Source organism: Halichoerus grypus, chromosome 2 (genome assembly GCF_964656455.1).
Source record: "Halichoerus grypus chromosome 2, mHalGry1.hap1.1, whole genome shotgun sequence".
Taxonomy (NCBI): domain Eukaryota; kingdom Metazoa; phylum Chordata; class Mammalia; order Carnivora; family Phocidae; genus Halichoerus; species Halichoerus grypus.
Window position 1 is genome coordinate 160,788,211 of NC_135713.1, and position 27,642 is coordinate 160,815,852.

The window sequence follows — 27,642 nt, forward strand, 5'->3', positions numbered from 1 at the left end:
TGCAGAAGGCGGACAGTGTGCTGGGCCTCAGTGAAGGAAAGGCCAAACAAGGAGGGAGAGTACTGGAGCAGACCCAGCCTGTCCTCGTTTTAAAGGGGAGGAAACAGGCTCAGAGAGAAGTGACTGGTGCAGGACTCCTACCCTGGGTGCAGGACTCAGCCAGGACACTCCCCCTACCCCCCACCCCCGGAGCCTGGATCCTGAGCTGGGCTTTTCTTCAAGGCACGCTGGGCCATGGGACCTGGGGATTCACGTGCACCTGCCCCCTGCAGGAGAGTCAGGTTTGAAGCTTCAGCTTGACCCTATGGTAGGCTTATCTGTTTCATTCCTGTGGCCCCAAGTTCTAATCCTGCCTCTGCCATGGCATCTTTCTGGGCCTCAGTTTACTCATCTGCAGAATGGGGGCAAATATTGCTACCACTTATTAGGACTGAGCATTTCGTCAATGTGAGGCACCACTGTCATTCACTTAATCCTATGCCCATTTTACACAAGAAGAAACCAAGGTCAGAGAGGTTAAGTAATTTGCCCGAAGTCACACAGCTAGTATATAGCAGTCACGATTTGAGCCCAGGCCCCCAAGGAAGGTATTAGAGGTTGTGGTGAGAATAAACTGGGACAGCTTGTCAAGGGCCACACTCAGAGTCCAGGAGAGGGTGGGGAGTTGGGTCCTAGTCTCCCTGCCTGGAGTGGAAGCGATGGGACCACACAGCACACTCGGGACTGTGCTGAAGCCAGCCAGGGGCCTGGGGAAGCCCAGAGGCAACCTGAGGAGACCGGGTGAGGGCCGGAGAAGGCGGAGGGCATTGGCACTTGCAGAGGTTCACAGGATCATGCCCTGGTGAATTGGGTCCCCTCCACACACCCATTAAGCCTGGGGGCCCTGGGTGAGCAGGGCAGAAGCAGTGGGGAACCTAAGTTCTTGCCTCTCGGGCCTTAGCTCCCCATCCAAACCCAGGTACAGCAGTCCCCTGCCCCGCTCTGAAGCACTGTCGCTTGGACCCTGCTGCCTCCTTGTGGGCACGGGGTGGTACTGCACCAGGGAGCACACGGACACCTAGCTGGAGGACTCCAGCCCCACTCCAGCCCCAGGCCGCAGCTCCTGGGTTAGGAGCCCCTTAATCTCTTGCCAGTGCCAATCTCTTAATGATCTTGACTTGTCCTCAACACAGCAGCCTGAGGGATCCTAAGCCTGATCACGTCCTCTGCTCAAAACCCTCCCATGAGAAGCTACTCACAAGAGCCAACTGTCAAATTTTAAGGAATTTTGCAATTCGTTAAACGTTCTTGAAAATTATATAAAATTAAAATTATGTTAAAAACAAAGGTAGTGTTCAAAACTAAGCACCTCCTATGTTCCGTCTTGCTATTGTCTGCACGCTTTCATTCCTTACATCTGTGGTATCTGTGGGGTGGAGACCCTGTACAACCATGTGCTTCTGTCCCCCTCTTCACAACTCTGTTCAGTGACCTTATGTTGACAGCTTTCAATCAGCCACCAAGGGAGTGTTTACACCACAGGAATCAGCAAACGCCACCGATCAGGCTGGATTTATTGTTGATTTTCTAGACCAGTGCCATCCAATAGAAACAGAATGTAAACCACATACGTGATTTCAAATTTGTGAGTAGCCAGATTTGAAACAGTAACAGGAAACAGGTGAAATTAAAGTGTATTTTATTTAACCCAGTATGTCCAAAATATTGTCATTTCAACACGTAATCAATATAAAGTAACTAAGGATATATTTTACATTCTTTTTTTTCATACTAACTTCAAATTCTAGTGTGTATTTGACACTTAAAGCACATCTCAATTCAAACCAGCCACATTTCAAGTGTTCAACAGCCAAACTGTCCAGTGGCTGCCATATTGGACAGCACAGGTCTAGATTTAAGAAATCAGTAGGGAAAATAATGCGGATTAAATTTAATAGTAGTGCTGAGACTGAGAAATTTCAATCCAATTAACATAGTTTGTTCCAACGATGAGAAATCAGTAGGCCATGTACCAGATTTAATGACAGACTTATCGGGAAAAGAGTAGTGTAGCAGGCTCAACAGTGACCCCCAAAGGTTTCAGGTCCTAATCCTTGGAATTTCAACATTTTTTTCCACTTTGCAGATGTGACTAAAGATCGTTACATGGGCAGATTATTTTTGATCATCCTGGTAGGCCCTAAATCCAATCACTAGTGTCCTATGAGGGACAAGCAGAAGGGGACTTGGTACACACAGAAGAGGCAGCCACGTGGCCACGGAGGCAGAGACAGGAGTTATGGGGCCACAATCAAGGAACGTCAACAGCCACCAGAAGCTTTCAGAGGCAAGGACTAGAGCCTCCAGAAGGAGCATGGTTTCGATCATGATCTCAGCCCAGCGATCGTAATTTTGGATTTCAGACCTCCAAACTGTGAGAAAATAAATTTCTGATGTTTTAGCCACCAAGTTTGTGGTAATTCGTTACAGGAGCCCTGGAAAACTATAATCAGCAATGGGATACAACTCCATTTGCCATATCACGGTTGAGTTACAACCACAGGTAGGCTACAAATAAAAAAATCTATCAAAAAGCTCAACAAAAGCATCCTGTGAGGAACACTTGGCTATACAGAACTTTAATAACAAAGAGTGTCCTGTGTATTTTATTATTCGTAATTTCTGTGCTACACATCTTTTACGCCGGCACAATTTAGAACAGCTGTGTGTGAGAGACCTGTACCTGGTCTGTCTTGCATCCTCAGCACCCAGCGCAGAGCCTGGCACACAGTAGGACACTCTTATTTTTGAATGAAGGGGACTTTGGGCCTCAACTTCCCCCAGCCAATAGGATCGGAGGAACGGGATGGGCTCCCCAGGAAGGCAGGGCTAGTGCCAGATGTTGCTAGAGCACCTGTGTGCAAGACTGGGGTGGGGGCAGAGTCAGATTTAGGGAGTCAGGTACAGAACCCCCGCAGGCTTAGGGACTACTCAGAAAATTAGTTTAGTCCAGAGATGGGGTGCTGTTGAACCGCTGGGCAGAGACTGGAGCCAATGATGCAGCAGAAGCTAGCAGGGCTGGAGCCCCCTGCCCCAGCCTCTCCGGTCTCTCATTCCTGCAGAGCAAAGGGCCTCTTTGGGACTAGGAAGAGCCCAGGTGTGACTCCGTCACAGCTATTGTAGAGCTGCAGCTCCCCAGCCCTCCATGGGAGCCCCCCATTCTATGCCTGAGTCAGGGGCCTGGGCACAGAGTGGGAGGTGCCCCCCTCTGCCATGTAGTCTGGAGGACTTTGAGCAAGTTACCTTCCCTTTCAGCTCCAGTGTCTCCTCTCGGGGGCAACCGTGACCCAGTCTACCCCCGCAGGCCCAACTAGCCACAGACCGTACGTAGGCTCTCCCCCACTGCCCTTCATATCCTGTCACCAATTTCCAGGTCACTTGCTCCCTCCAGATTCTCTCTTCTCCTCTCTGAAATGGGCAGTTAAGTGACTTGCTGCCAGGTTTCCACAGCAAGAATTGGCCAGACTGGCTTGGGCACTGGAAGTCAATGAGGGAGACTCCAAACCCAAGCTGACCAGAATCTGGCAGCCAAGTCTGGGACCTGGAGGGACTAAAAACCCTCTGGGCTCCAACCCCAGTCCACACAAACACATCTGCCTGACACGTGTAACTGTACCCCACAACTCTGTATACACATCTTGAAAACAGGGACCAGAAGACTTTTGCTCACTGATGAAGCCACAGTGAGGGCTCAGCCAGAATATAGTAGGAACTCAAGAATTTGTTTAATGAGCAAAACCACTTGCTTATCTTTTACAAAGGCCAGGCTCTCCCTGACTTTGCTCACCCTGTCCCTCCTTCACTGGCACATAGCCTGTCTGATCACGCCTAGCGGGGGGAAGGGCTTCGAAAACTCAGCAGGGTGTGATCCTGGCTCCTGTAGGCCCATGGCATCCTGGGCACCTAGACACATGGTCCATCCTCCTGGGAGTGGGTGAGAGCACAGCAGGCAGAGGGCAAGTTCACCTTCGGCCCTCAGCCCTATTATCTCCCGTGAGGGCCTCCCTGGTGGGCAATGAACTCTGTCTGGCCTCCCCAGCCTGGGTTCAGAGTTAAGAAAATAACGGGATTAAGGAAGCACCAAAGGCAAGTCCTCTCTTATAACAGTATCGGACAACTGTTTCAAAATATATTAGATTTGGTTTTTATTGTAGAGCACACATATCAGGGCAAAGTGCTGCACACACAACTACAAATCATTTTTGGGAAAAAAGCTGTAAAAAAAATAAAACTGCAACTGCTTTAGTTATGCAGTCCCGACTTGAATCCACGCTGGCAAAGGAGTTCTGGGCCCTGAGAGGGGCTTCTTGATGGTGGCTGCCCTAGATTTCTGCAGCCTCAGGCCTGGGCCTCTGTAAGACAAGGTCCCCTGGGGTGGTGGCAGCCTGGGGACTGGGAAGGCCTCTGCTCTCAGCAGGCCTGGGTCTCGGCCATGGCTGGCAAGGAGACATTCCTAATGAATCTAGATCATCAAAACTTTGCAACCTTCAAGGATCTGAGTAGGTGGGAACTGCCAAAAACTTTATCTTTTTCCTTTTATCACTTCTTCAAAGCCCCTTCCCCAGCTCCCACGCCCCTGAAGCAGAGGAGGCGCCAACCCAGTCTGCAGCCCTGAGCTCTGGCCTTGGATGCATGCTACAGGCAGACAGAAGGAGTAGACAGGCACCTTCCTATGGGGATGACATGGAGAGAAGGCTCACGCTGGCCAGTGTAGGAGAAAGGAAATGGTTAGGAAGAAGTCAGGAGACCAAAGGAAAAAATAAAAACTCAAAAACAAAAGAAAACAAAAACCCTACCACACACCACAACAATTTTCCATACCCCAAATGCTAGACTTGGAAGGACACCAGTCCCTCTAGCTAGAAACAATTCCTAAAACTGCCCCAACATGGTAAGTCTAACTGTTCCGTACAATCACACGCATATGCTTGAAAGAAGCAACCCAGCAAAGAAGCGTGCTCCTGGCAAGAAAGGTCAGGACCACTGTAGCCAGCCCCTCAGCAGCTCAGGGACCTGTGGGCAAAGCAGGCCAATGGGTGTGGAGAAAGCCCAGGGGCTCAGCCAATAACTTTGGGGTGGCAGAGGACTGTTTAAACCTCCACCCAGTCATCCTGAACAACTCTGCTGGAGGAGGAAGAGGGTATTTGCGTGAGCTTCCAGGGCCTGGAGAATGGGTGAGAGGTGGGAGGACAGCAGGCCTCCTGCAGAGCCAACAAGGAACATGAGACCTCAATCCAGCACGCAGACATGGGGGAGGGGGAGGAAGGGGCAGAAGACTGAACTTCATTTACAACATGGAGGAAGATTTACATTTAAAGCAAAACAAGAATTTTCTTAACCAAAACACTTTGTTGCTCTTAAATAAACCCAGTCTGACACGGCCCCGCTTGAGGACAGCTACCCCCCCCCCACCTCTACTGGCCACTCCAGCGTGAGCTTCTGTCCCCTATAGATGCCAACAGCCTTTCCATTTTGTAGGAAAACCAAGAACATGAGAATCAGGTCCCAGCCAATGCTGTTCTTCAGCCTTAACAGGCAACAAACCCGAGGAAAAAATGTAAAGATAAAAAAAAAAACCAAAAAACAAAAACCAAAGAAAAACAAAACAAAACAAAAAACCGACATGAACAGAAGGAGGGGGCAGCTCCGTGAGGATTAACCAGAGTTCCCAGGAGGCGCGGCAAGCCTCAGTGCCTCCGCATCTTCACCTTTCGGGCGGGGCTGCCTGCCGCCTCTGAGCAGTCCTCCCCAGACTCGTAGGACTTGCGCCAGTAGTTCTCGGAGCTGAAGCTACTCCTCCGACGGTGTGTGGGCAGCAGCACTGAACGCCGGTTCTCTTCCTTGTCCATTTCCAGGATCCGAGGCCTGCAAGGGAAGGGGTGGATGGAAGCGTCCCTCACACCTGTGCGTCCGGGGCGGGCCCTCACCACCTGTGGGCCGGCGCACTCCAGCTCGGCCGTTCTCCGGGAGGGGCGGCAATGGCGGATGCACTGGCATCAGCTCTTTGCCCACTAAGTGCAATGGCCACGTCTAGTCTTTAAAACACCTCCCAATTACCCTGGGGGGTCTGCCTGGCTGAGTCCAGTACCCCAGGACACTGCCAAGGTGGCCGGACAGGAGGCTCCTCCCACCCCCAGCACAGCCTCAAGGCCCTGCACCGTCCTGCCATCACCTCCACTTCTCAGTCCTCTTTTCTGTCCCCGCGCTCTGCCCACCCCTCATCTGCTCACGAACTCCACTAGCCCCTGACCAGCAGGCTCTTCCAGCCTCAGGGCTTCAGCCCAAGTACCTCTTGCCTAGATGGGCCTTCACGTACTGCTTTCCTCATCCTTCTCATCTCAGCTTAAACACGTCCCAGAAATCCTCCCCAACCCTTCTGAAATGAGTCCCTGGTCTGCTATCTTCCATGTCCCGAGCTTCCCTCCTAACATGTAAGTATAACCCACAAGAGTATTTGTCTGGGTGGACTGAACGAGGCAAGTCACAGGAAGCCCATAAAGCCTTCCCACTTGTCAGAATCTCATCTCAAGCCCCGCTCTCTGGGGGTGCAGGCAGCTGGTGACGGTTTAGGGGGAATGGCCACCAATGCCACTGACCGGCAGCAGACGTAAGGCTTGGAAAGGTAGTCAAGGCCCGGCTCTGAACCACCCACCCCAGGCTTCCCCCACCCATTGCACCCTGCAGCCAGGCCATGGGGCTGCTCTGCTGGCCTTCGTTGAAGGTCCCTAAGCTGAGCACCTGTGGGCAGCATCAGGGTCTGCCTTGCGATGGGACCGCTTGGGTTTCAGAGCAGGGTCTCTGTTGTTTCCCGACAGACGATCTGAAGCATAGCTGGGTGGTAACACAGAGCTGCTCAGGGACTTTGTTTCCAACCGGGGTGCGTCTAATCTCGTCCTGCAAAGGAAACATGCATGGGGTCACCAGTGGGCCTCTGGGGAGGGTGTGGGCCCCATCAGACCAATTCTCTGGCCAGGGAGAGGGGAGCCAGCAGTCTCTGTTCTGTGCCTCAGTTTCTTCATGGTTTAACTAGGTCTGGCTGACTCACAAAGACCCACCTTCTTAAGTTGAGGCTTAGGAGTAGGAACAGGAACATTTCTATTTGGAGACCTCTAGTGATAGGGATCTGCTGCACCAGGGGAAAGACCCAGGGCTCTCTCTCAGCTGGACAAGCAGCCCCACTCACCCTACTTCGGCCTAGAGGTTCTCCAGGGGCTTCTATTCCACCTGCCAGAGTACTGAGGGCCCCATAATACTCCAGCAGATGCCTTCATCCTTCCTGAAATATCAAGACAGGAAAGAAGGTTCCCCTGGTCCAGGCCTACAAAAAGGAAGAGAGACTCTCCTACTCTCTCACACAGGAACGCTAAGGCTGTGGCAGAGCCAGGAAAGCCCAGGCCCAACTCAACATTCACACACTTGGCTCTAATCCCACCACAGCCACCTGGCAGCCTCTGCTGGTTACAGGATGCTAACCAAGTCAAGGCCAAAAGGCTTTTGAAGGCAAAATCCCCACCGAACAGTAGGCGTGAGTTTTAAGAAACACACTGCCCAGTAAAGGGAAAACATGCAAGTATGGACGGGGGAGAAGGAGAAGGTGAGCAGGGAGGTAGTCCAGGGCCGTTGATCGGAGTCCTTTATGAAGCCAGGCCAGGAGGAAGCTAGCCTGGGAAACCTCAAAGCCCCGAGGCTTCTTGTGTGATACAGAGAAGGCTGACAGTCAGGCTGGAGGCAGCAAGGGGCAGGAGAGAAGCCTGGGGTGGGGAGTGATGGGGACACATCTGGCAGAAGGCCCTGAAGGCACCCTTCCCAAAGGCAGCTATGCACAAAACAGTCACTTGGTTCTGAGGAAGGTGCTGTGGTCAGAGCAGAGCAACCTCACAAGAACACTGCAGGGAATGCGCGCCTGGGTGGCTCAGTCGGTTAAGCGGCTGCCTTCGGCTCAGGTCATGATCCCAGGGTCCTGGGATCGAGCCCCGCATCGGGCTCCCTGCTCAGCGGGAAGCCTGCTTCTCCCTCTCCCACTCCCCCTACTTGTGTTCCCTTTCTCCTGTCTGTCAGATAAATAAATAAAATCTTTAAAAAAAAAAAAAAAAAGAACAGTGCAGGGAAGACAGCAGGAGAGAAATCTGAGAGCTGCCCTGGCCTAAGCCACATGGTATTCTTGGTAACAACTGCATGCAAACCTCACAGGTCCCTCTACCTACCCCCCCCCCGACTGGCTGACCTGCTGTAAACAGATGGGGAAAACTAGGTCCCAAAGGTTACGGGTCCTGGAAGTCGTGGGAGAAAGGTTTAAGCCCAGGTGAGACTCCAACCAAGCCTGACAAGCAGTAACCACAGGGCTCTGACCCTGGGCAGGGGTTTTTCTCATGTAGCCAGCAGGGGGCGCCTTCTAGCTGGCAACCAAAGTTCTAACACCCTCAGGCCCAAAGTGGTGGGCAGACCAGCAGGGCAACTTCCCCTGCCTGTTTGCTTTGGCCTTATGGCCACAGAAGCAGAATGGTCAGCTGTACAGACTGGCCTGCCGGTCTCGGCCTCCACTCTGGGCCCTCCAGGCTCAGGGAACCAGGACCTCCCTGGCAGCAAAAGGAAGATCCAGCCGTAATGGTGCCACTTAGAATCCAAGCTAGTTTCCACCCTTTTCTGGGCCTGTTTCTCCACCTAAGCAAAGTAGGAAGAAGTGTGGCTGGTCCTAGGGCCTCTTTCAGTTCTAAGGGTCTAGAAATCCAATGGTGTCCTTCAAGGTTAGGAGGGTTTTTTTGTTTTTAGATTTTTTTTGGGGGGGGGGTGCCTGGGTGGCTCAGCCAGTTAAGCATTTGCCTTCAGCTCAGGTCATGATTCCAGGGTCCTGGGATCGAGCCCCATGTCAGGCTCCCTGCTTGGCAAAGAATCTGCTACTTCCTCTGCCCTGCTCACGATTGCTGTTTCTCTCTCTCCCAAAAATAAAATCTTTAAAAAAAAAAAAAAGTTAAAAAAAATATTTTTAAAAAAGATTTTATTTATTTGAGAGGGGGAGGGGAAGAGAGGAGGGAGGGGAAGAGGGGAGGGAGGGAGAGAAGCAGACTCCCTGCTGAGCAGGAAGCCAGACACAATTCCAGGACCCTGAGAGGATGACCTGAGCTGAAGGCACACACTTAACCGACTGAGCCACCCAGGCGCCCCTCAAGGCTAGGACTGAGAGGCCTATCAGGAAGAGGTGGTGCTAAGCAACACCCAGACACAAGGGTGGGAATTAGAAATCACTGGAGCCCAAGGACCTCTTCATTACCAGGCCAGGCCTCATCCCCCCCACCCCAATCCTTCCTGGCTGAGAGGTCCAGGTGGCGGGAGAGCAGACTAAGTAAGACATCAAGACATCAGCTGTTAAGCTTGGCTGAGAGGCCTCCAAGGCTGTGAAGACATACGGAGGAAAGCCCCCTCCCCTCCCCCCCGGCACGGTGGAGGTAACACCAACGCTAAGACCACACAAGTACCAGGAGCACACACTCAGGGCAGGAAAAATGTGGCAGGACGAAGCAGCCCCAGTGAAGCCCTGGCGGCGGGCAGGACCCGGCAGCCTGCAGTTGTTATCTCAGATGACTGACAGACGGCAAGAGAACCAAGAGCACAGCCACCAAGGGAGAGCCTGGGTGGCCCAGGCACTTCTGGGGCTGCAAAACATTGAGCGCATCCTGCCACGCAGGCAGAGCTGGCACACACTGATCCCTGGAGGGGATTCCACCCCCCCGCCCTTCTTGAGCGGCCAGCCTGGGCAGTGGTGGTGGCCCCCCATCATGGGGGTAGGGCCACTGGAGAGGCTAGGTAGACAGGTGGGACCAGCTGAGATTAGACAGGCCAAGGACACAGACTAGCTCTGCTTCTCTCCAACTGCCTGAAGGAGGGGAAGGGTGTTCTGCACGAGACAGTACCACTGCCATCAGGAGGCAGCCCTCAAGAGAAGGGATGATCAGAGGTGACCCTACTAAAAACCCTGTCTCTTGTACCCACTTTGGGGGCAGTATAAGCCGTGGGTCCCCAAAGTGCTCCTAACACATCCCCTGGGGCTGTTACAAGTACATCTCAGAATAGCTAGAGAAGTTCCTGCCCTCCCTCCACTTCCAAAAAGCTACCATGCTGCAGGAAGCCAGGCTAGAGCAAGATCCCAAACCCAGTGCCCACTGACAGCTTAATTTCTGAGAACACCCCTCTTAAAAGGCAGCTAACTTCCAAGGAGCATGCTAGGCCCCTCAAGGTTTAGCAAACAGATTCATAAACTTGGAAGTCAGAAGTTCTAGCACTAAGGGCTGGGCCTGGGCCTCCTTAGGTGGCAAGAGGAAGAGACACCTGCCTCACAGATCTTAGTTAATATCCAGGGATTACAACAAGGCACCCCAGGTATGCGAGGTCACCCACGGTGTCAGGACAGCCCCCAGGACAAAGCAGGGTTTGGGCACAGATCCTGGGGAAGCCAAAACAAAGGGAGGATGACTAAGCATTAATATTAACACATTAACATGTGACCTGAGGGTGAAGGGAGGGAGTCGACCATCCCAGGAGCTCTCCTCATGTTCCTTTATCACTCACTGAATCCTCTAATCCTCCAGAGAAGCTGCTGAGGAGGATTATTTCCACTGTAAGGATGGGAAGCAATGCTATATTGGAGACCAAATCACTGGCCTAAGTCACACAGCTACTATCCCATGATGGCCTCTGAAGCCCAGGTGGGCTCTCTGTTCTGCAACAGTGCAGATGCTGTCCAGGCAGACCAGGAACCAGTCTGCACCTCGAGCCAACCATCCCACAACTCCTGGCTCCACCCTCACACCAAGCACCCTTGTGCTTGCAAAGCCTGACTTTCAAGATGGAGCAGAGAAGCAGTGCGGCAGGCCGGTCTGAGCACCCCTTATCTACTGAGTGACCTAGGCCTCTAGGCCTGAGCTCCAGCACCTGAGTGTCAGATTCCCACAACGCCCAGACGGAACCGTTGTCTCTCCTGCAACAGTACCCACCCCCTCGTGACACCACTCCCCATCTTCCACCAAACTCCCTCCAACATCACACCTCGCTGTCTGCGACAGTTCTGACCGTAGCAGGCTTCTACACTGGTCTCAGAAGAGCCTGAAAGGCACATGAGGGGTATAACCCCAAGAGAGGGCACCCCAAGCCCATGGTCCTAGCAGGGCTTCCAGAAGACCTCCATACCCAGGCCTGCATGATAACCAGGCCCCAAGGCCTCTCCAACTCGCTCAACCTGATTACCAACATGTCGTACCACGTACCTGTAACCCAGAGCTCCACAGATGATAGCCAGACAACAGGGCCAGCATCATGGGTGCCTAGGAATCCCCCGTTCAGGCCTGGTAAGGTACTGATATCCTCCATGACACCAAGCGGCCAGACAACAAGCTGGCTTTCTCCGGCCTGGGCCAGTGAACCACCCATCTCCAGGTTTCGCTTTCCTCTCACTCGCTGTGCCTGTACTCACACCTTACCTCGAATGGACAGCAGCCTTCCTCATCCCCTGCCCGACTCATCAAATTCAGAGAACAAGTACGGGGAGGAAGGAGCTAGGAGAAGCAGGCACGACATTCTTGAATTTAACCATCCCTAGCACCACCACTACCCCAATTTATAGGTGAGAACACAGGGCTCAGGTAACCAACTTGTCTTCAGTGAAGACAGGGCAAAGCCAGGCCAGGAGCTTAAACCAGTTTCATCCCCAGGTGGTCTTACTGCTCCCCCATTCCTTGTGCAGGGTAAATGCACATGGACACACACACTCACTGGACCAGGAAACAAAGGTAGGCTAATCCTTGGCCCAGGGGACGAGAATCATGGAGACAGAACCAATGGCACAGGTCTTTGGTGGGGGCAATGTCTCAGGCCGAGTCAGGGAAACCAAGAGCTGGCCACCCCTGCCCCCCCGAGGGATGAAGCCCAGAATGCACCCTCCATTCTCACCCTCTGCTCATACACACACAGCCTCATACTTGGGTTACTCTGCTTTCAGGAACAGTCTCCCCCTGACCCCTTGGAGTCCCCTGAAGGACCAAATAAGCCATTTAACTCAGCCTCTTACAAAGTCTCTCTCACGCAAATCCCTCACCCCACTGCTTCCTGGCACACACCAGCCTTGGTTAACATTTGGCAAATGAACCTCTAGCTGCTCTTCCCAACTTCAACCCACTAAGCTGAGCTCACTTAACCAAAGCAAGGAAATGGACTATTAACACTGCCTTGAACCACTTTATCTACTAGAGAGGTTAGCCATGCAGGAATACAAGATTTTGCAGGCAGACCTAGGGCAGCCCTGGGTGCCTCCTGAAGACCAAGGGATTGAACGCCCTGGCCAACTGAAGGCCCTGAAGGCCCATAAGCCACCTCCTGATGATCAAGAGTTGATCCAAGACTTCCTTCCCACACCTCCCCTCAACTACAGAGATCCTCTATACTTCACGCCTTCTAGCCTTTGAGCTTACTGGTTTTTTGGTTTTAAGAATTTTTAATTAATTTATTTATTTTTAAGATTTTATTTGTTGGAAAGACAGAGAGTAAGCACAAGCAGGGGGAACGGGAGGCAGGAGAAGCTGGCTCCCCGAGTAGCAAGGAGCCCGATACGGGACTCGATCCCAGGACCCCGGGATCATGACCTGAGCTGAAGGCAGACGCTTAACCGACTGAGCCAGCCAGGCATCCCAAGAATTATCATTTAATTGAAAGAGAGAACAAGCATGGGGAGGGGCAGAGAGAGAGAGAAGCAGACTCCCACTTTAGCAGGGAGCCCAACACAAGGCTCAATCCCAGGAGCCTGGGATCATGACCTGAGCCGAAGGCAGACGCTTAACCGACTGAGTCACCCAGGCATCCTGGGCTTACCATTTCTGCCTGGCCAGCAATTTCCAGCTCAGCAGCCAGATCTACCAATCCTGTCCGAACCCACCCCCAACCCCCGCCAAGCTGGATGTAATTTTTAAATTTTTGTTTGTTGTTGCTGTTGTTGTTTGCTGGGCTCCAGCAGATACTCTCTGTGCTTTTAAGACAGTGTTTACTCCGCTTGTGTTGTTCTGGCATGCAAAATGCCAACCTGTTACATACCAGCAGACCCAGGGGGTCAAGGTCTTACTCAGCCATTTACTGGTTGTGACCCCGAACAGATTATAACACTAAGCTGCAGCCCAAGGATTCCACTCATGGGGAAACTCTCAGGTGGTCACTCCCAGCCTCCCAGCCCTCCCTGTGAGACACAATGGTGCCACACACATGAAGACTCAGCACCAACCACATTCAAAGGTGCCACATTCTGTTGAATCAAAAAGCACTTGGTGGCCACCCACCCATTTCCCCCCATGAGGCGCTTGGAAGGACAGTCCCAGCTCTGACTGACCAGAGCTCGTGACAGAGCCACCCAAGCCCTCCCACAACAGCCTGTAAAATTTTTATCCAAACTTAAGAGAAGGCAGGACTGGCTCCATCCCCTCTGCCTATGAGGAGCAGGGCCAGGCTCAATGCCTAGCTTCCACCCGTCTAGATGCAGCCTCACCAGCAAGCAAGTCAGCCAGGTACCTGTCAAGGCCACATCCTTGATGTCTGGGCAGTGCCTGGGCCAGGATGCTCCCTTTTTCATCCTGTCACCAGCTTGTCCTTTTCCAAGACAAGCCCATACAGCTACTCTGGAGCTGCTCCTCATTCACCTGTGTTGTCCTCCTCTGATACCTCCTCTGGGCCAGGCCTCAATACTGGGCCTGACTGAACAGGGTCCCCGCCCCCACAGAATGCAGATTTGGAAATTCACGATGGCAAATATACACTATATATAACAATCTAAAGGAGGAGGGAGTATACTGAGAAGGCTACAGGTATGTATGTGATGCTTTTCGCGAGTCAAAACGGTCAATACCTGAGCCCTGACGGATGACTAAGTCAACCAACTTTCACTGTACATATGTGGGTCATTTGCAGGGTAGGATGTGCAGAATAAGATGAACATGTTAGATGGGAAAACATTCCCAACAGAGGCTACACTGCTGCAAGGATGCAAGTCCATGGATCACACTAAGAGCTGCAAGGACTTTAATGTAAGTGTGGAGTACGAGACAACAAGGAAAACGCCAAAAGGCTAGGCTGGATGGACAGGCAAAGCCCAACAAGGAGCCTGCCTTTTATCCTGGGCCTCTCATCTGGTAACCTGAGTTGTCTCCCTACAGCTGGGCAGTACTGGCTGAGGGCCATCCTCCCACTCCTCTCCAGCCGCCTCATACCAAAGCTCCGTGCTTCTGTGCTCTAGCCCAGTCTGTGGTTGGCTCCTGGGCCCATTCAAGTCAAAAGGTCAAAAAGCATCAGTTACCTACCAACAGTCATTCTCCAAGGTCAGACCGCTACCAGGGGCCCGGCTGGCCAAAGAGCTTCTGGGGGGACCTGGGTAACAGTATAGGCTCCTAGCTCCGCTGAGAAGCATCCAACCCAGCCAGCCTGGGAAGTCAAGTAAGGGAGCCACCATTGAAGAGGAAGGAAATAGCTGGAAGAATGACCTGACACTCCTCCAGCTTTGGCCACTTCATTTGTGCCTCCAGTGAAGATTTCCCTGGGATAAGCTATTTTGAGAGGCTTGCCGGGCACCTGGGAAGCTGCTGCTCTGGTTTTATATCCCTCTAGGAGTTCCTTTCCAAGCTCCTGGCCTAGGTGGGCCACTTGGCCTTGGTTAAGTTGGAAGTGCCAGTATAGCCCAGGAAGAAATGACTAGGGAGAAGAGGCCAGAAGGGAGCTACACTCTGGGCTGTATCAATTCCGTGTTCTGGGTTTTGGCCTGTGCTGGGAACCACAGGAAAAGAAAGTAGAAAGGTAGATAAAAACCCTTCTTCTGATGAATTCTGGGAATATTCTTAGGCTACAGGTGAGACGCTGCCAGCTCCTAAATGGACCCCTGTCTCAGCTCCCACATGTGCCTGGTGCTCAGCCTGCACACCAGGACTGTCCTTCAGGTCTCTAGCATTTCCATTCTATACAGGTACAACAGACACTCCCAAGCTTTGACCTGACAAAGTGGCAGAGCCATGCCAAAGAGATTTCATCCACCATTTAATTTTGGAGTTCTGGACCCAAAAGGCCAAGATGCTCAAGTTACAGACTGAAGTTAAAAAGATGGCAAGCCAAAAAGTAAGGATGTACTTAAAAAAAGAAGAGAGAACTCCTAATGGCCAAAGCTGGAATAACTGGAGCATAAAACAAATACCCCATAAATCCATATTGATGTAAGTAAACAACTAAATAAAGAAATACACAAATGAAGAAAAAACAAAATGTCTTTGCAGAAGAATTCCAAATAACTTGGGTGGTGACTCCCCACTGCTTATGCGGGGGCTGCACATAGCAACTTCCCTCCTAAGGCAGGGAAAAGAGTAACTTTAGCCTGCAGAAGGTAACCAATAAACACAGCTACTTCCTTCCTAAGGCAGGGGAAATAGTAACTTTAGAGTGCAGAAGGTAACCAACGAACACAAGCTCAACCAGGTGTTCATGGTCAACATCAACAGTGAGAAGTCCTGTGCCCTGGATAGGACTGAAGAGAAGGGGGCTTTACCTCTGGTCTTCTTCCCCCAAACCCCAAACCCCAGTAGAACCATGAGAAAAATGTCAAATTCCAATGGAGAGATACTCTACAAAATACCTGACCACTTAAGTGTTATCATGAATAAGGCAAGTCTGAAAAACTGTCACAACTACATGTAATGTGGGGTCCTGGAACAGAGTAAGTATGTTAGAAGAGACTAAGGAAATCTGCATAAATACTGACTTAATAATAATGTATCAATATTGCTTTCTTAACTGTAACAAACATATCTTACTAATATAAGACATTAGGATCGGGAATGTGGTATGCACAGTACATGGAAACTGTACTATCTTTATAATTTTCTGTAAATCTAAAGCTATTCTAAAAATAATGTTTATTTAAATAAAAAAAAGAAGAAGAAGAAAAAGAAAAGACGGCAAGCTATAGGACATTGTGTTCCAGCCTAGGGGTGGGGGGGAGGGGTCCAGGCACTGGTTCTGCTCTCCCGACATCTATACGACCCTGGACAATCATCTAGCCTCTTGGGACTCCACTCTAAAGACAAGCTTGTCTTGACCCAGCATCTGTTTGGCTCAGTCCATTCACTCCATGAGCAGAAAACCAGAAGTGCCAAAGAGGCCAGGTCTGGTGATGTCAGTCAGTACATCCCTGACTCCCTGGCCAGCGAGGAGAGACAGCCACAAGCTATGCCACTGCTGAACACTGCAGCCTAACCTCCCACCTTCGTTTCCTCTTCTCACTCCCTGCTCCTCCCAGAAGTGAAAACCCAGGCGTTTTTAAAGCAGGCTGCTAAGGCGCAGTCTAAAAATAATCAGCAAGATCACATGTGACAAATCAGAACCAAAGAGATGGGGAAAGAGAGAGGGGGAGGGGAGGTCTGGAAGAGGGGTCCCCAAACCTTGTCTCAAGACTGTGTCCATAAACACTGGGAGCATGTGCTTTGGCTCAGCCCCCAACTCCCTAAACAGACACAGAACTTAATTTTCCAATGAAGAAAAGACAAAACAGCTTTTTCCTCCAAGAATTAAAATCAAAAAGTATGAGACCTGATAGGCTTTTCCTCTCCCAGGCTTCATGCTGCTATGTATTGATAGAGAGGAGCCAAGTTCTAAGGGAATCCAGACCTACATCTCCAGACAGTCCTGCAGGTGCCAGACACCGGGGCACTTACTTCCTGAGGATGATGACCGCTCTGCGCTCCTTGATGTCCTGAGGCCGTATGCAGTGAGTGATTTCATCAGCAGCATATCCACTGAAAATAAACACAGAGCATATGAGCTTGGAAAGTGAACAGACAACCAAAGTTCCTACAGGGTAAAGAGAGAGAAATATGGTCCAGGTCTTAAGGCCACCTCTGCCCTGTTATTTTGAGAGGTTCAAGGATCTACATGGAAAGGGAAATCACCTGTGAAGCTCTAGGATGCTCCACTCAAGGAAAAAACCTGGGATGAAGCAAAGGCAGGCTTGAAGGCAGAAACCACAGCAGCAATCTCTCCACACAAGCCAAGAGCCCTTCTTTTACAGGGCCCCCAAGAAGGTACACCTTTAGTCACTCTGCAGGCAGCCAGAGTGACTTAGGCCAGACCTTGGTGAGAAGACAAGAACTGCATCTCCTCCTCTTCTTCCTTCCCTGCCCCCGACCCCCTTCAGCACGAAGAGGAAGCCAAGGCAGACACCGACAACCCTGAGTCACCAGAGAGAACTAAGGCTGCAACGTTCAATTTGTCTACTTGAAAACAAGCTTTCAAAAACCTCCATTTGGGGGGATCCAAAAATCCTGAAGACAGCTGTGTTTGGGCTATTTTAAGAATTCCCATCACACTCAAATATCTATTTATTTTCATCAAGTTACACAATTTAAAAAACTGCTTAGACCAATGAATGTGGGTAGATGACTGTCCTCTTCACAGCTAACATCTTTCCGATTTGAAACTCTGGAAGCAAACTCAGCATCCTGAGCCTCCTCACATGCCCTCACCAGGAGCATGGCACCCAAGAGGTACTCGCACCCCAAGTTCCTCCACTGAGCCAAGGCAGGGCTCTACACAGGCAGACACAGGCTCAGCGGGAGGTGAACACCTCAGCCTTGTCTTGCTCAGCTTTTCCCTGGCCACCCTTGGACCACAAATCTTCCTCTCCACAGCTGCTCATCAGCTCCCTTCTCAAGGACAGCTATAAAGACACCCATGTGACCGTGAGAAACACTGCAGGCCTGGGAGGAACACCTCAAAATGGCCAGGCTGCCCCAATGTGGGCAAGAACTAGAAGCAAGACAAATAAAAAATAAGAAGTCCAAGAGGGAAACCCCTCTGATTTGAGGCCATGCTGGGAGAGACGGAACCTTTATTTTATTACCATTTTTAAAAGATTTTATTTATTTCTGAGACACACACACACACCACTCATGCGAGCATGCGCGCACACACAAGCAGGGTGAGTGGCAAGCAGAGGGAGAGGCAGGCAGAGGGAGAAGCAGGCTCCCTGCTGAGCAAGGAGCCTGATGTGGGACTCAATCCCAGGATTCTGGCATCATGACCTGAGCCGAAGGCAGACCCTTAACCAGTGACTGATCCACCCAGGCAACCCCAGAACCTTTATTTTAAAGATTTCCTCTCTGAGCTGCTCCTAGACCAGAGGTTTTCAGTTTTCTCTGGGAACATCAGTCCTAGAAGAGACTATGGACGAATGTCCACAACCAAATCAATGTGGAAAATACTGAAGAGTTTAAAAAAGCATGACTATATTAAGGGATCTGAGAATTACTACAGCAAAAGAACCTTTTTCTTTAATGGAGCACTGACCAAAGAAACTTCTCTCAAATAACACGTATTCGTATCTGTGGACCTACAGTGAGAAATGCCACACAGAGATAAGAGCTCTGAGTTGGAAGAGACCTGAGTGAGAACCCGAGTTTTGTCGCCTACTAGCGTTGTGACCTTAGGGAAGTCATTTGCTGGGGGCCTAAACCTGTTTCTTCATCTGTAATAAGGACAGTAGTAGGTTTGGGGTGTTCACTTTGTTATGCTTCACAACTTACGTATTCCTTTATGACCACTAACGATAAGGTTTTCTATTTATTTGAGAGAGACAGACACCACGCACATGGATGCACAAGAGTGGGGGAGGGTGGGCAGCAGATAGAATCCCAAGCAGACTGCACTGAGCAGAGTCCAACACAGAGCTCGATCTCACAACCCTGAGATCATGACCTGAGCTGACATCAAGAGTCAGACACTTAACCTACTGAGCCACCCAGGTGCACCAACGATAAGATTTTAAAAAGGGGGACACTGTCTCTTCCCTTGTAGGCAGAATTAGAGTTCTATGACTACATGGTTAGCACCCCTGGAACCTGTAGGGCTTTTGTGAGAATTAAGTTAGATAATAGTACAGTGTGCCTGGCACGGCATTCCCATTTACTAAGCACAGGACAGAAGCCAGAGGGCCCTGGACCACTGCGGGTCAAGCTACAGATTTGGGTTCAGTACCTGCCAAGGAAATGTGATCTGGGTTCCTCTTGCAGGGATCTGCCAGCAGAAGAGGCCTCATGGGCCCCATTCCCAGGGCCAATTCCAGAGCTCGTTCTAGGCTCTTGTCACTCCACAATGGGAGAATGCAGGTGTGGGGTGCAAGACAGTCCTGTATAAACACAGGACTTCCCCCAAAGAGCTAAGTCCAATTCCCAAAGGTAATCCAAGGCACATTTTTTTTTTTTAAGATTTTATTTATTTGACAGAGACAGACACAGCGAGATAGGGAACAAAGCAGGGGGAGTGGGGGAGGGAGAAGCAGGCTTTCCGCAGAGCAGGGAGCCAGATGCGGGGCTCGATCCCAAGACCCTGGGATCAAGACCTGAGCCGAAGGCAGACACCCAACGACTGAGCCACCCAGGTGACCCCCAAGGCACGTTTCTAAGGCCTGAACCTGCAGTACTAGCCACAGGCAACCTTTCCTACTGTTACAAGTATTAATCGGTTTGACATGGCTATAGGCACCTCCGCCCTCACCTCCCATCTTCAACAAGGAACCACTTCCCTTAATGCAGAAAGAATAAACCCAGACGTCTGTCAAACCTTAACTGCCCCCACCTCCCAAAGGGCTCCAGAATTCTGCCAGAGCCCAGGCCTCAGAAGAACTAGTGTGGAGGTAAGACCACACGGACCCCCAGAAATGGCCGTGGCACTGAACACACCTGAACAGCTCATTAGTACTGGTCTTCTAGAACTTCCTGGCAGCTGTGACATAGCCCACTGACCCCTCCTCAGTATCTCACGCTTCTCTGGGAGCAGGAGGCTCTAAGTCCTGGCCAAGGGAAGCTCTTCTGGCTAAACTTCAACAGAAAATGTCCAGCAGAGACCACAGAGGATTATTTACTGCTAAGAAACCTACTTACTACAAGAGAAACTGTCTGAAAGTCACAGTCTGCCAGCTTGAAACTTAATATGCCCTGGGTCCAGCCCTACCCTTGGCATGAAGAAAAGTTCCAGTGCCTCCTGCTCTTTGTTTTCACAGGGAAGGGAGAAGAGGAAATACTTCATGCTGGTCAGCCTCCTGCTCCCTGCCTGGGCTGAGTCCTTTCAAGTCCCCCCCACCCCACGTACCAGTGACCAGCACGCCACAAACATCAAGAGTGACAGACCTGGCTCTGTCACCCACTAGCACTATGGCTTTCAGTGACTCTTAAGAGTCTTTCTTCTCCCCAGGGAAGCTTTCCTCAAATCCCCCAGGCTGGGTTTCCCCCACACCACCCACCCACCCACCCCCCTCTACTACTATGTTTGGCCTTGTGGAAATTGTGTTTTCCCTGCAAGACAAAGTGCTGCAAAGGCTATTCATCTCTGCATTCAGTGGACACTAAATGAAATGTGTGTTGAGCTTAACTGTTCTGTTTCTACATCTACAAAACAGATCTCAAAGCAAATCCTTCCTCAGAGGATTAGGTGCAGGTTAAATGAAGAGTCTGAAAAACTCTAAGGGACTGTGCAGGACTATACATCTCTCCTCTAGGGGATAGTCTTGGAGACAGTGTTAAGGCACATTTCCAAGACAGCCACCATTCCCCATCCACTCTGTGCCCTGCCCAGGACAGAACAGAACCAGAGGTGGAGGGACTGGCCAAGATCACCAAGACTGCCTAACAGCCTCCCTTCAGCTACAGCTACCTGCTCTGGGCAGCCCCCATGAGCCTGCCTCATGCCTCTAATGAGCCTACAGGACTAAGAAACTTAGGCTTTGGGGAACAGCAGGCCAGCCACCTGGGCACAGGGTGGGACTGTGAGCTCACACTCATTAGACCCAACCTTCTAAAATGACACACGGCCTAACTTTATGACAAGTCCTGGGACTTTATGAATACAGAAGGAAGATCAACCTGTTCCAGGTCCCAATTCTCTACACATCAAGGTATAATTAGAGAGTAGCTAAGCACAGAAAGCAGCTCATCTCCAGAGACATCTTACCTAAACTTCAAGCATTCAACAGTGTGAAAGAAATTCCATCTTCGATAACAACTCTATGCCATCAATAGCCCATTTTGCGGAGGAAAACTAAGGCCCAGAGAGATTAAGTTACTTACCCAAGGCCAAACATCTGAAGTGGTGACACTGGAACCCTAATCAAACTTTTTTTTTTTTTTAAGAATTTTTATTTATTTATTTGACAGAGAGAGAGCACAAGCAGGAGTAGCAGGTAGCGGGAGAGGGAGAAGCAGGATCCCCGCTGAGCAAGAAGCCAGATGTGGGACTCGATCCCAGCACCCTGGGATCATGACCTGAGCCAAAGGCAGTCGCTTAACCGACTAAGCCACCCCGGCGCCCCTCTAATCAAACTCTTGATTTCAGTATCTATGTTATACTGGTTTTTGTTTTTTTGGTTGGGAGAGGGGGTAGGTAATAAGAAGTAGAGAGAAAAGCCCATCTGTATTTTTTGGTGACAAGGTCCTATCTATCCTGAGGACCTCGCTGGCCTTAGGAAAGGACATTCAATACCCACCACCCCCAAGGAAGAAGTCTGCAAAGATGAGCCCATGCCCCCAGAGGGCTAGCACCGTATCTCAGTGATGGCTGCACCAACTGCCCAGGCAAAAATGGCCAGCCAGCCCTGAAATTTGTACATACGGCCTATTTACTTTCTGCTTGCTCTGAGTGTCATGATTAAGACCATGGTTCACCTGCTAGCTTCCTTCCCTTTGCTGCTTCTGCCTTCTTGTTAGGCCTGGCAGAACCCAGTCCAGCCAATCCCCTTGGCCCAGAGCTCCTCCTGAGAACGCACAGCCCTGACTTCATCCTGAGGTTCCTCCCCCTCCCATGGAATCAGAAGACTGCACACAAGAGATGTGGCCCAGGACCTATCTGCCCTACTTTCCCAACTATTTTAAGCCAGAAAGCTAAATTTTGCTTTCAAACAGCTGAACAAGATCAGCCCTTAGCCCAGAACGGACAGAGATGCCCACTCCACCCAGCAGCAGTTATTACCTAGAAATTACAGGCTGCGCTCACCTCTGCGTGTCCCATGGCTGGGTAGTAACAGTCATTTCCAGACAGGTGGCTAAGGCCTGGGTCTCTGGGCATGTGGCCACCACAACCACAGACCACGTAGCAGTGATTAAAAGTAGCAGCAAGTAAGCAATTAGTCTTGAGGTAATTATTCTAATTAATCCAACTAAAATGTGTTTTAATCTGCCCAGTCACCCTACAGAGAACAGGAGAAGGAATGTGGAAAGAAGGAATATGAAGAGAAGGTAAAAAGATACTTATTTCCCTGGACTACAGCATTAAGAGGGGACCAACTGGGCTCAACATGGGAAGGTTACAAACACAACAACAAGAAAAAACACTGGATTTGGAAAGACCTTTAAAGCACTTCCAGAAGGGTCTGTGAGGCACTGCTCTAAATGCCCACATTTGGATACTGCTGAGTCAATGTTTGCCACATACTAATGTCTACATTGACAACTATTAAATATAAAACAGTATTCCTGCCATCTAGCCTTGGAACGGGTATAGACTCCACTGCTAACAACTGATGTCTGAGTCACATGAGAATTACTAAAAACCCTTCCCACCTTCAGAGAACCACTATTTTCACCAGCCCTGGTCTTCCAATCTGCAAATTTACAGCTCATCACTTCCGGGCTGGGATACATACCGGTAAGTGAAAGAAAGCATCCCCTCTTACCAGCTTGGGGAAGAGTCCAAGCAGCACTTAAAGAGAGGCACTACTAACAGGCAGGTGTTCACCCACCTGCATATGAAGTAAACTGAGGATACTAAGTGAGCAGGGGCTAGAAGATTAAAATTAGTGGGGGCATCCAGAACCCTAGAGCAGTGACTCTCCACTGGAATGATTTTTGCAGCCCCACCCTGGGATATCTGGCAATATCTGGACACATTTTTGGTCACCATAAAGGTGAAACTGCTATTTAGTGGACAAAGACCAGGGATGCTGCTAAACATTCTACAATGCACAAAACAGCCCTTACAAAACAAAGAATCAGCCAGCCCAAAATGTCAATAGTACTACTACGGATAAAATCTGATCTAGTGCTTTCCCATGGCATGCCTCGCCAGAATCTCTACTTCAGGTCCAGGTTGAATCTGAGAACTAAAAAAGAATTCCATCAGCCTCAAGTCAGCATCTACCTGCCACCCCCCCCCCCCCATAGCTACTCACTGCTACTGCCACCAAAGCTTCTGTGTTCTCACTGCTAACTTCGTTGCCTGGCTAACTTCTAGTCACTCTTCAAGTTCTACCTTATTTCCCCCTAAAAATTCCTAACACTCCAAAAAGGGTCCCCCCACCTTCAAAGTATTCCTGCAGTTATTTTCCTGGGCTGTAACCGTCTGTGGCTTCCACTAGGCTGTGAACTCTATGAAGGGAAGAGCCACGATGCAGGCTCCATCAAATCCCTAGCCCCTTCCCCAACAAGAGATCAAGGGATCATTAAATGGGTTGTGTATGAAAACAAATACCCATTTAAGCGCCTACCCCGTGCCAAGCTCTGCATAAAACACCAAATCACCACGATTAGTTCTAATAGGTTTTGGAAGTTGGCATCACCCCCACTTTACAGATGGCAAAGCGAGCTCAGAGAATGCCCACAAGGTCCCAAAGCAAATGACAGCCAAGCTAGAGTCAAAGCCTAGGGCAGCACTTTTTCAGGACACGGCTGAGCCTCCCACATTAACTCCACAGCCAAGTCAGAATCCAGGAGTTGGAAAGAACTGGGAAAGCTTTAAGACTTTACTATTCCAAGGAAAAGATGAAGAGAATTTTCCTGATGATGCAATCCTGTTGCTGATCACTAACAGAACTGAATTTTAAAAACTTGAAACTTCTGCTCTTCAACAAGGGGAGATGGGGGATGGGGGAGGTAGGGGGGGTGTGCACGCGCCTCTGCGCGCGCTGGTGGGAGGGAAAGCCTCAAAGTCACAAACTGCCTCTTATGATCACCCATTACACACCCAACCACTGCTAGACCTCCTCATGACAACCTTAAAGACCTGTGACTATGCGGAAAATTAATATTCCCTTTAAGAAACTAAATGGCCTTTGTGTGAGATCCTTTTAGGATCAAGAGCCCTTCAACGAAGTCAGACACCAAACTGCCTTACACAGCAAGCCACTTGTGAGGGTCTGCCCTGGAAATCCCATCTTAAAGGACTCTACTACGACCTCAATCTGGGAGCACCACTTAGATCCGAGGGTAAGCTTGGAAGCCCAAATGACAAAGGGGCACCTGACAGATAAGTGGCCGTCTAAGTTTCGGATGCATAAGGAAGCCAAAGTACTGTTTCGGCTACCACTGACTTCCCAAGACCTTGGGATATCACAAGGTCTGCTGCCACTCCCAGATACAGAAGCAGCCTTAGCTGCTCAACTCAAATGAGATCGATGACCTGCCTCATCTTAAGAGAGTTCATATTAAGGAACCCGCTTCTCCCCAGGACCAGGGCCCAGGGCATGGACTTCAGAGATGAAGCTGTTGACAAAAACTCAGCATGTTCTGATCCTATGCTAGAACCCGGTGGTCAAGCAAGCCGCTCTGTGCAGCTGCACTCTGGAGCTCCTAAGAGGTTTTGGGGATTACTGAAGTACAGTGCTAGATTACTTGTTTTAGGGCTGGAAGGAGGCAGCCTCCTAATAAGTTTTCTACTTCATATAAACAAAGGTGTTTCAGCAGAAAATCTTCTTGGGGGCCAGGGTACTGAGCAAATTCTCAGCAGGATCTGGGACCCAAAACAGGCCAAGAACCTAAATTCTGCGGCTGACGCAACTACAAAGCCAAATACCAGGTAAAAAGATCTGCTTTATTTGGTTTCATATGGCCCTGGTAACAGGTAACACATTCTTACAAAGGGCCAACAGGCTCTTCTGTAGCCAACAGGGGCTGAATTTTCAGACTCCGCTACACGCTATTTCTGCCTCAACCACTAATCTGTTCAATTCCAGGGAAGTCACTCCCTGGGAAGTGTTGGCAAGAGAGAATGCGTATCTATTAAATACTTTCAGGGACCTTCCTCCATATTTTCTCAGTTAAGAAATCCTTACACGTCTTCCGTTTAAAAAAATGAACAAAAACACGAAAATGGCTGAGTGGGAAAGACTCTCAGATAAGAGTTCAACTTATTTTTTTAAAAACACAGATTTGGAAACAGAGACCCAGAAACGGAAAAGTGACTTGCTAAAATCACACACAGAAAACAGACTCCTAAAATCTCAGCCTTCTAGAAGGATGCCTTTGTACCAATTCTTAGTCAAGCGTGTGTGATCACGCCAAACCTGCCCTCGGGATACAAAATTCTAGATTGGTTCCCTGACCCCTCCCTACTTTCTTACTACGTGTGTTTTAAACAGACCCCTTTCCCCCTCCCCCTTCTCCCACCCAAACCAGAATAATGGGTCAGAACTGCACAGCGCGAGCTCCTATTTGCTGCCGCCTCCTGGGTGAGGGTGGGCAGCTAAGGCAGCAGGATGCAGGGGCGCCCCCTCCTCCCAGGTGGGTTACCTGAGCACAGTCACGCTTCCCCGGCGCACCGGCAGAGAAAGCACAGGTTCCGACACCCGGATAGGCTTGAACTGGAACTTGCAGCCGAAGCAGAGCGCGGAGTCGCTGAAGAAGGACACGGACACGATGGGGCGCTCGAAGATGTGGATGGGGTCCACGTGAGACACGATGCAGCCGCCGGGCTGATAGTCGTTGATGACGGCGCTGTTGACGAAGCCCTCGGGGATGACGCGGTGCTCCACCAGCTTCTGGATCACCAGCTGGTGCACCCACTCGGGGATCTCGTCCACATCGCCCGGCGGGTAGAGGCGCTCCTGGCCAGGCCCGCGCTTCTGCAGCTGGGCGCCGTACGTGTAGCCCTCGCCGAAGAAGTACTTGTTGCGCAGCGGGGCCCGGTCCACCGTGTGCTCGTTGTACAGGCCCTTCTCGGCGCGGGACACCACCTCGTCGATGCGGGCCTCGATCTTGGCGCACTCGTCCTGGCTGAAGAGACGCATCTGGCGAATGCCGCTCTTCACCTTGCGCGCCTCCTCCTCCTTCTGCAGCTGCTGCTCCTCGTAGTCGCTGCGCTCGGGGTCCGAGTCCTCCTGGTACTTGCGCTTAGCCCCGGACACCGGGTAAGGCTCGGCGGCGGCGGCGGCGGCGGCGGCGGCGGCTACGGCGGCGGCGGCGGCGGCCGCTGCCTCTCGGCTGCCCGCCTTGTAGTTATCCCGGGACGTCATGGACTTGAGCTTCTCACGCAGGTCCGTGTAACCGCTGGCGGCCGCCATGGCCCCCACGACGCTGCTCTAGGGTCCTCCGGGGCGGGAGGGGCGGCCGGGCATGGCTCTCGGAGGACGCGCCCCGGCGCCCCCGGAGAAATGGGGTTCCTCAGCGCCAGGCCCCCATGCGAGACCGGGGGACACGGCGGGGGGGGGGGGGGCGTCGAGGGAACGGGCGCGGGGGTCGGGCCTCAGGGGCGGCGGGTCATGCAGCGGTGGCGGCAACAGGGCTTCCTCCTCCTCCACCTTCTCCACGTCCCACGGAGCAAGGGCGCCGGCAGCGCCTCATGCCGCGGAGGGCCGCTACAGAAGACCGACCCGACTCCCAGTCAGACCCTCAGACGCCCGGCCCAGCCCGCACTTTAAAGCGCTCCTCACGACGTCACGGGCCGTTCGCCCGACGTCCGCCAGCGCCGCTCCTCAGCGGCCTCCTCAGCGCGCACGCGCAATGCCGCCGGCCACCGCGGCTCCGCGCGCAGCGGGCATGCGCGTGCGTGTAGGCCGGGTCAGCGGAGGCGCCCGCGCAAGCGCAGACGGGGACCGCTCGGCGTCCGCCGCCCCTCCCCCACTCAATGAAGGGCTCCGAGGGAGCACCCTCAAATAGCAACCTGTCTCCTTGACGCGCCACCTCCGCGACCGAAGGGCTCCCTCCACAGGGGTGCGCTCACGCTGTCAACGCTTTCGCGATGCTGCGTCACGGCATCGTCCAAATGCTCGAAAACGCCTCAGCCCTCAGCGCGCAACCACCGGGGAACCGCCACAACCTACGCTGCCCCGTCGCCGCCCCCTTTGGCGTTTCCAGTTCTTTCATTGGGTCACCGGCCACGCGCTGGGCGGGCCCAGACGGGAGCTTCCGGAAGTTGGTTCGCATTCATGCCTGTCAATCAAGCGGTCGCCTTGGTTACTGCGTCCGTCACTTAATTAACTGCGTGGAGGGCGTCGAGGACCCCTGAAGGGTGAATGGGTGGCTATGGAAGTGCCCGAATGTGGACGCCAACGGAGAAAAGCCCTCAGACTCTTTAGGAAACTTCTGAAACCAGCAGAAACTTCTCAAACTGCGGGGCCGAGAGCACCGGGTCCCAGCTCTAAGTCCAGACGGCGATGGCCGCAGAAGCTGGACTCGTTGAGGGGGCACCTCCCTGCCCCCCACCCCCGCCGCCTCCCCGCCGCCCGGAGTGGACGTTCCACGAGTCACGTCCCGGTGGCGGCGGGCGCGTGCGCAGCCGCGGGTCGCGCGGGGATTTGGCGTCGGTTTTCCTTCGGGTTAAAGATGGGTATAGGGGCTC

General features: G+C 51.6%; 1 protein-coding gene across 1 annotated transcript; it reads right to left on the reverse strand.

Moving 5' to 3' along the window:
- Positions 1-1,661: 1,661 nt before the first annotated feature.
- ALKBH5 (alkB homolog 5, RNA demethylase) lies at positions 1,662-27,131 on the reverse strand. Its single transcript, XM_078068008.1, has 4 exons — positions 25,596-27,131; positions 16,761-16,841; positions 6,778-6,933; positions 1,662-5,904 (listed from the first exon to the last, which is right to left on the reverse strand). The coding sequence occupies exons 1-4, from the start codon at positions 26,363-26,365 to the stop codon at positions 5,727-5,729; spliced, it is 1,185 nt and encodes a 394-aa protein (XP_077924134.1). The 5' UTR covers positions 26,366-27,131; the 3' UTR covers positions 1,662-5,726.
- Positions 27,132-27,642: the final 511 nt, after the last annotated feature.

What these genes read in the sequence shown, in the direction of transcription:
- ALKBH5 (XM_078068008.1), bottom strand. Translation starts at nt 26,365, where the DNA reads ATGGCGGCCGCCAGCGGTTACACGGACCTGCGTGAGAAGCTCAAGTCC. An exon ending in GCGGTCATCATCCTCAGGAA is followed by an intron (nt 6,934 to 16,760) that starts GTAAGTGCCCCG and finishes TTTCCTTTGCAG; the next exon opens with GACGAGATTAGACGCACCCC. An exon ending in GACCCTGATGCTGCCCACAG is followed by an intron (nt 5,905 to 6,777) that starts GTGCTCAGCTTA and finishes CTTCCCTTGCAG; the next exon opens with GCCTCGGATCCTGGAAATGG.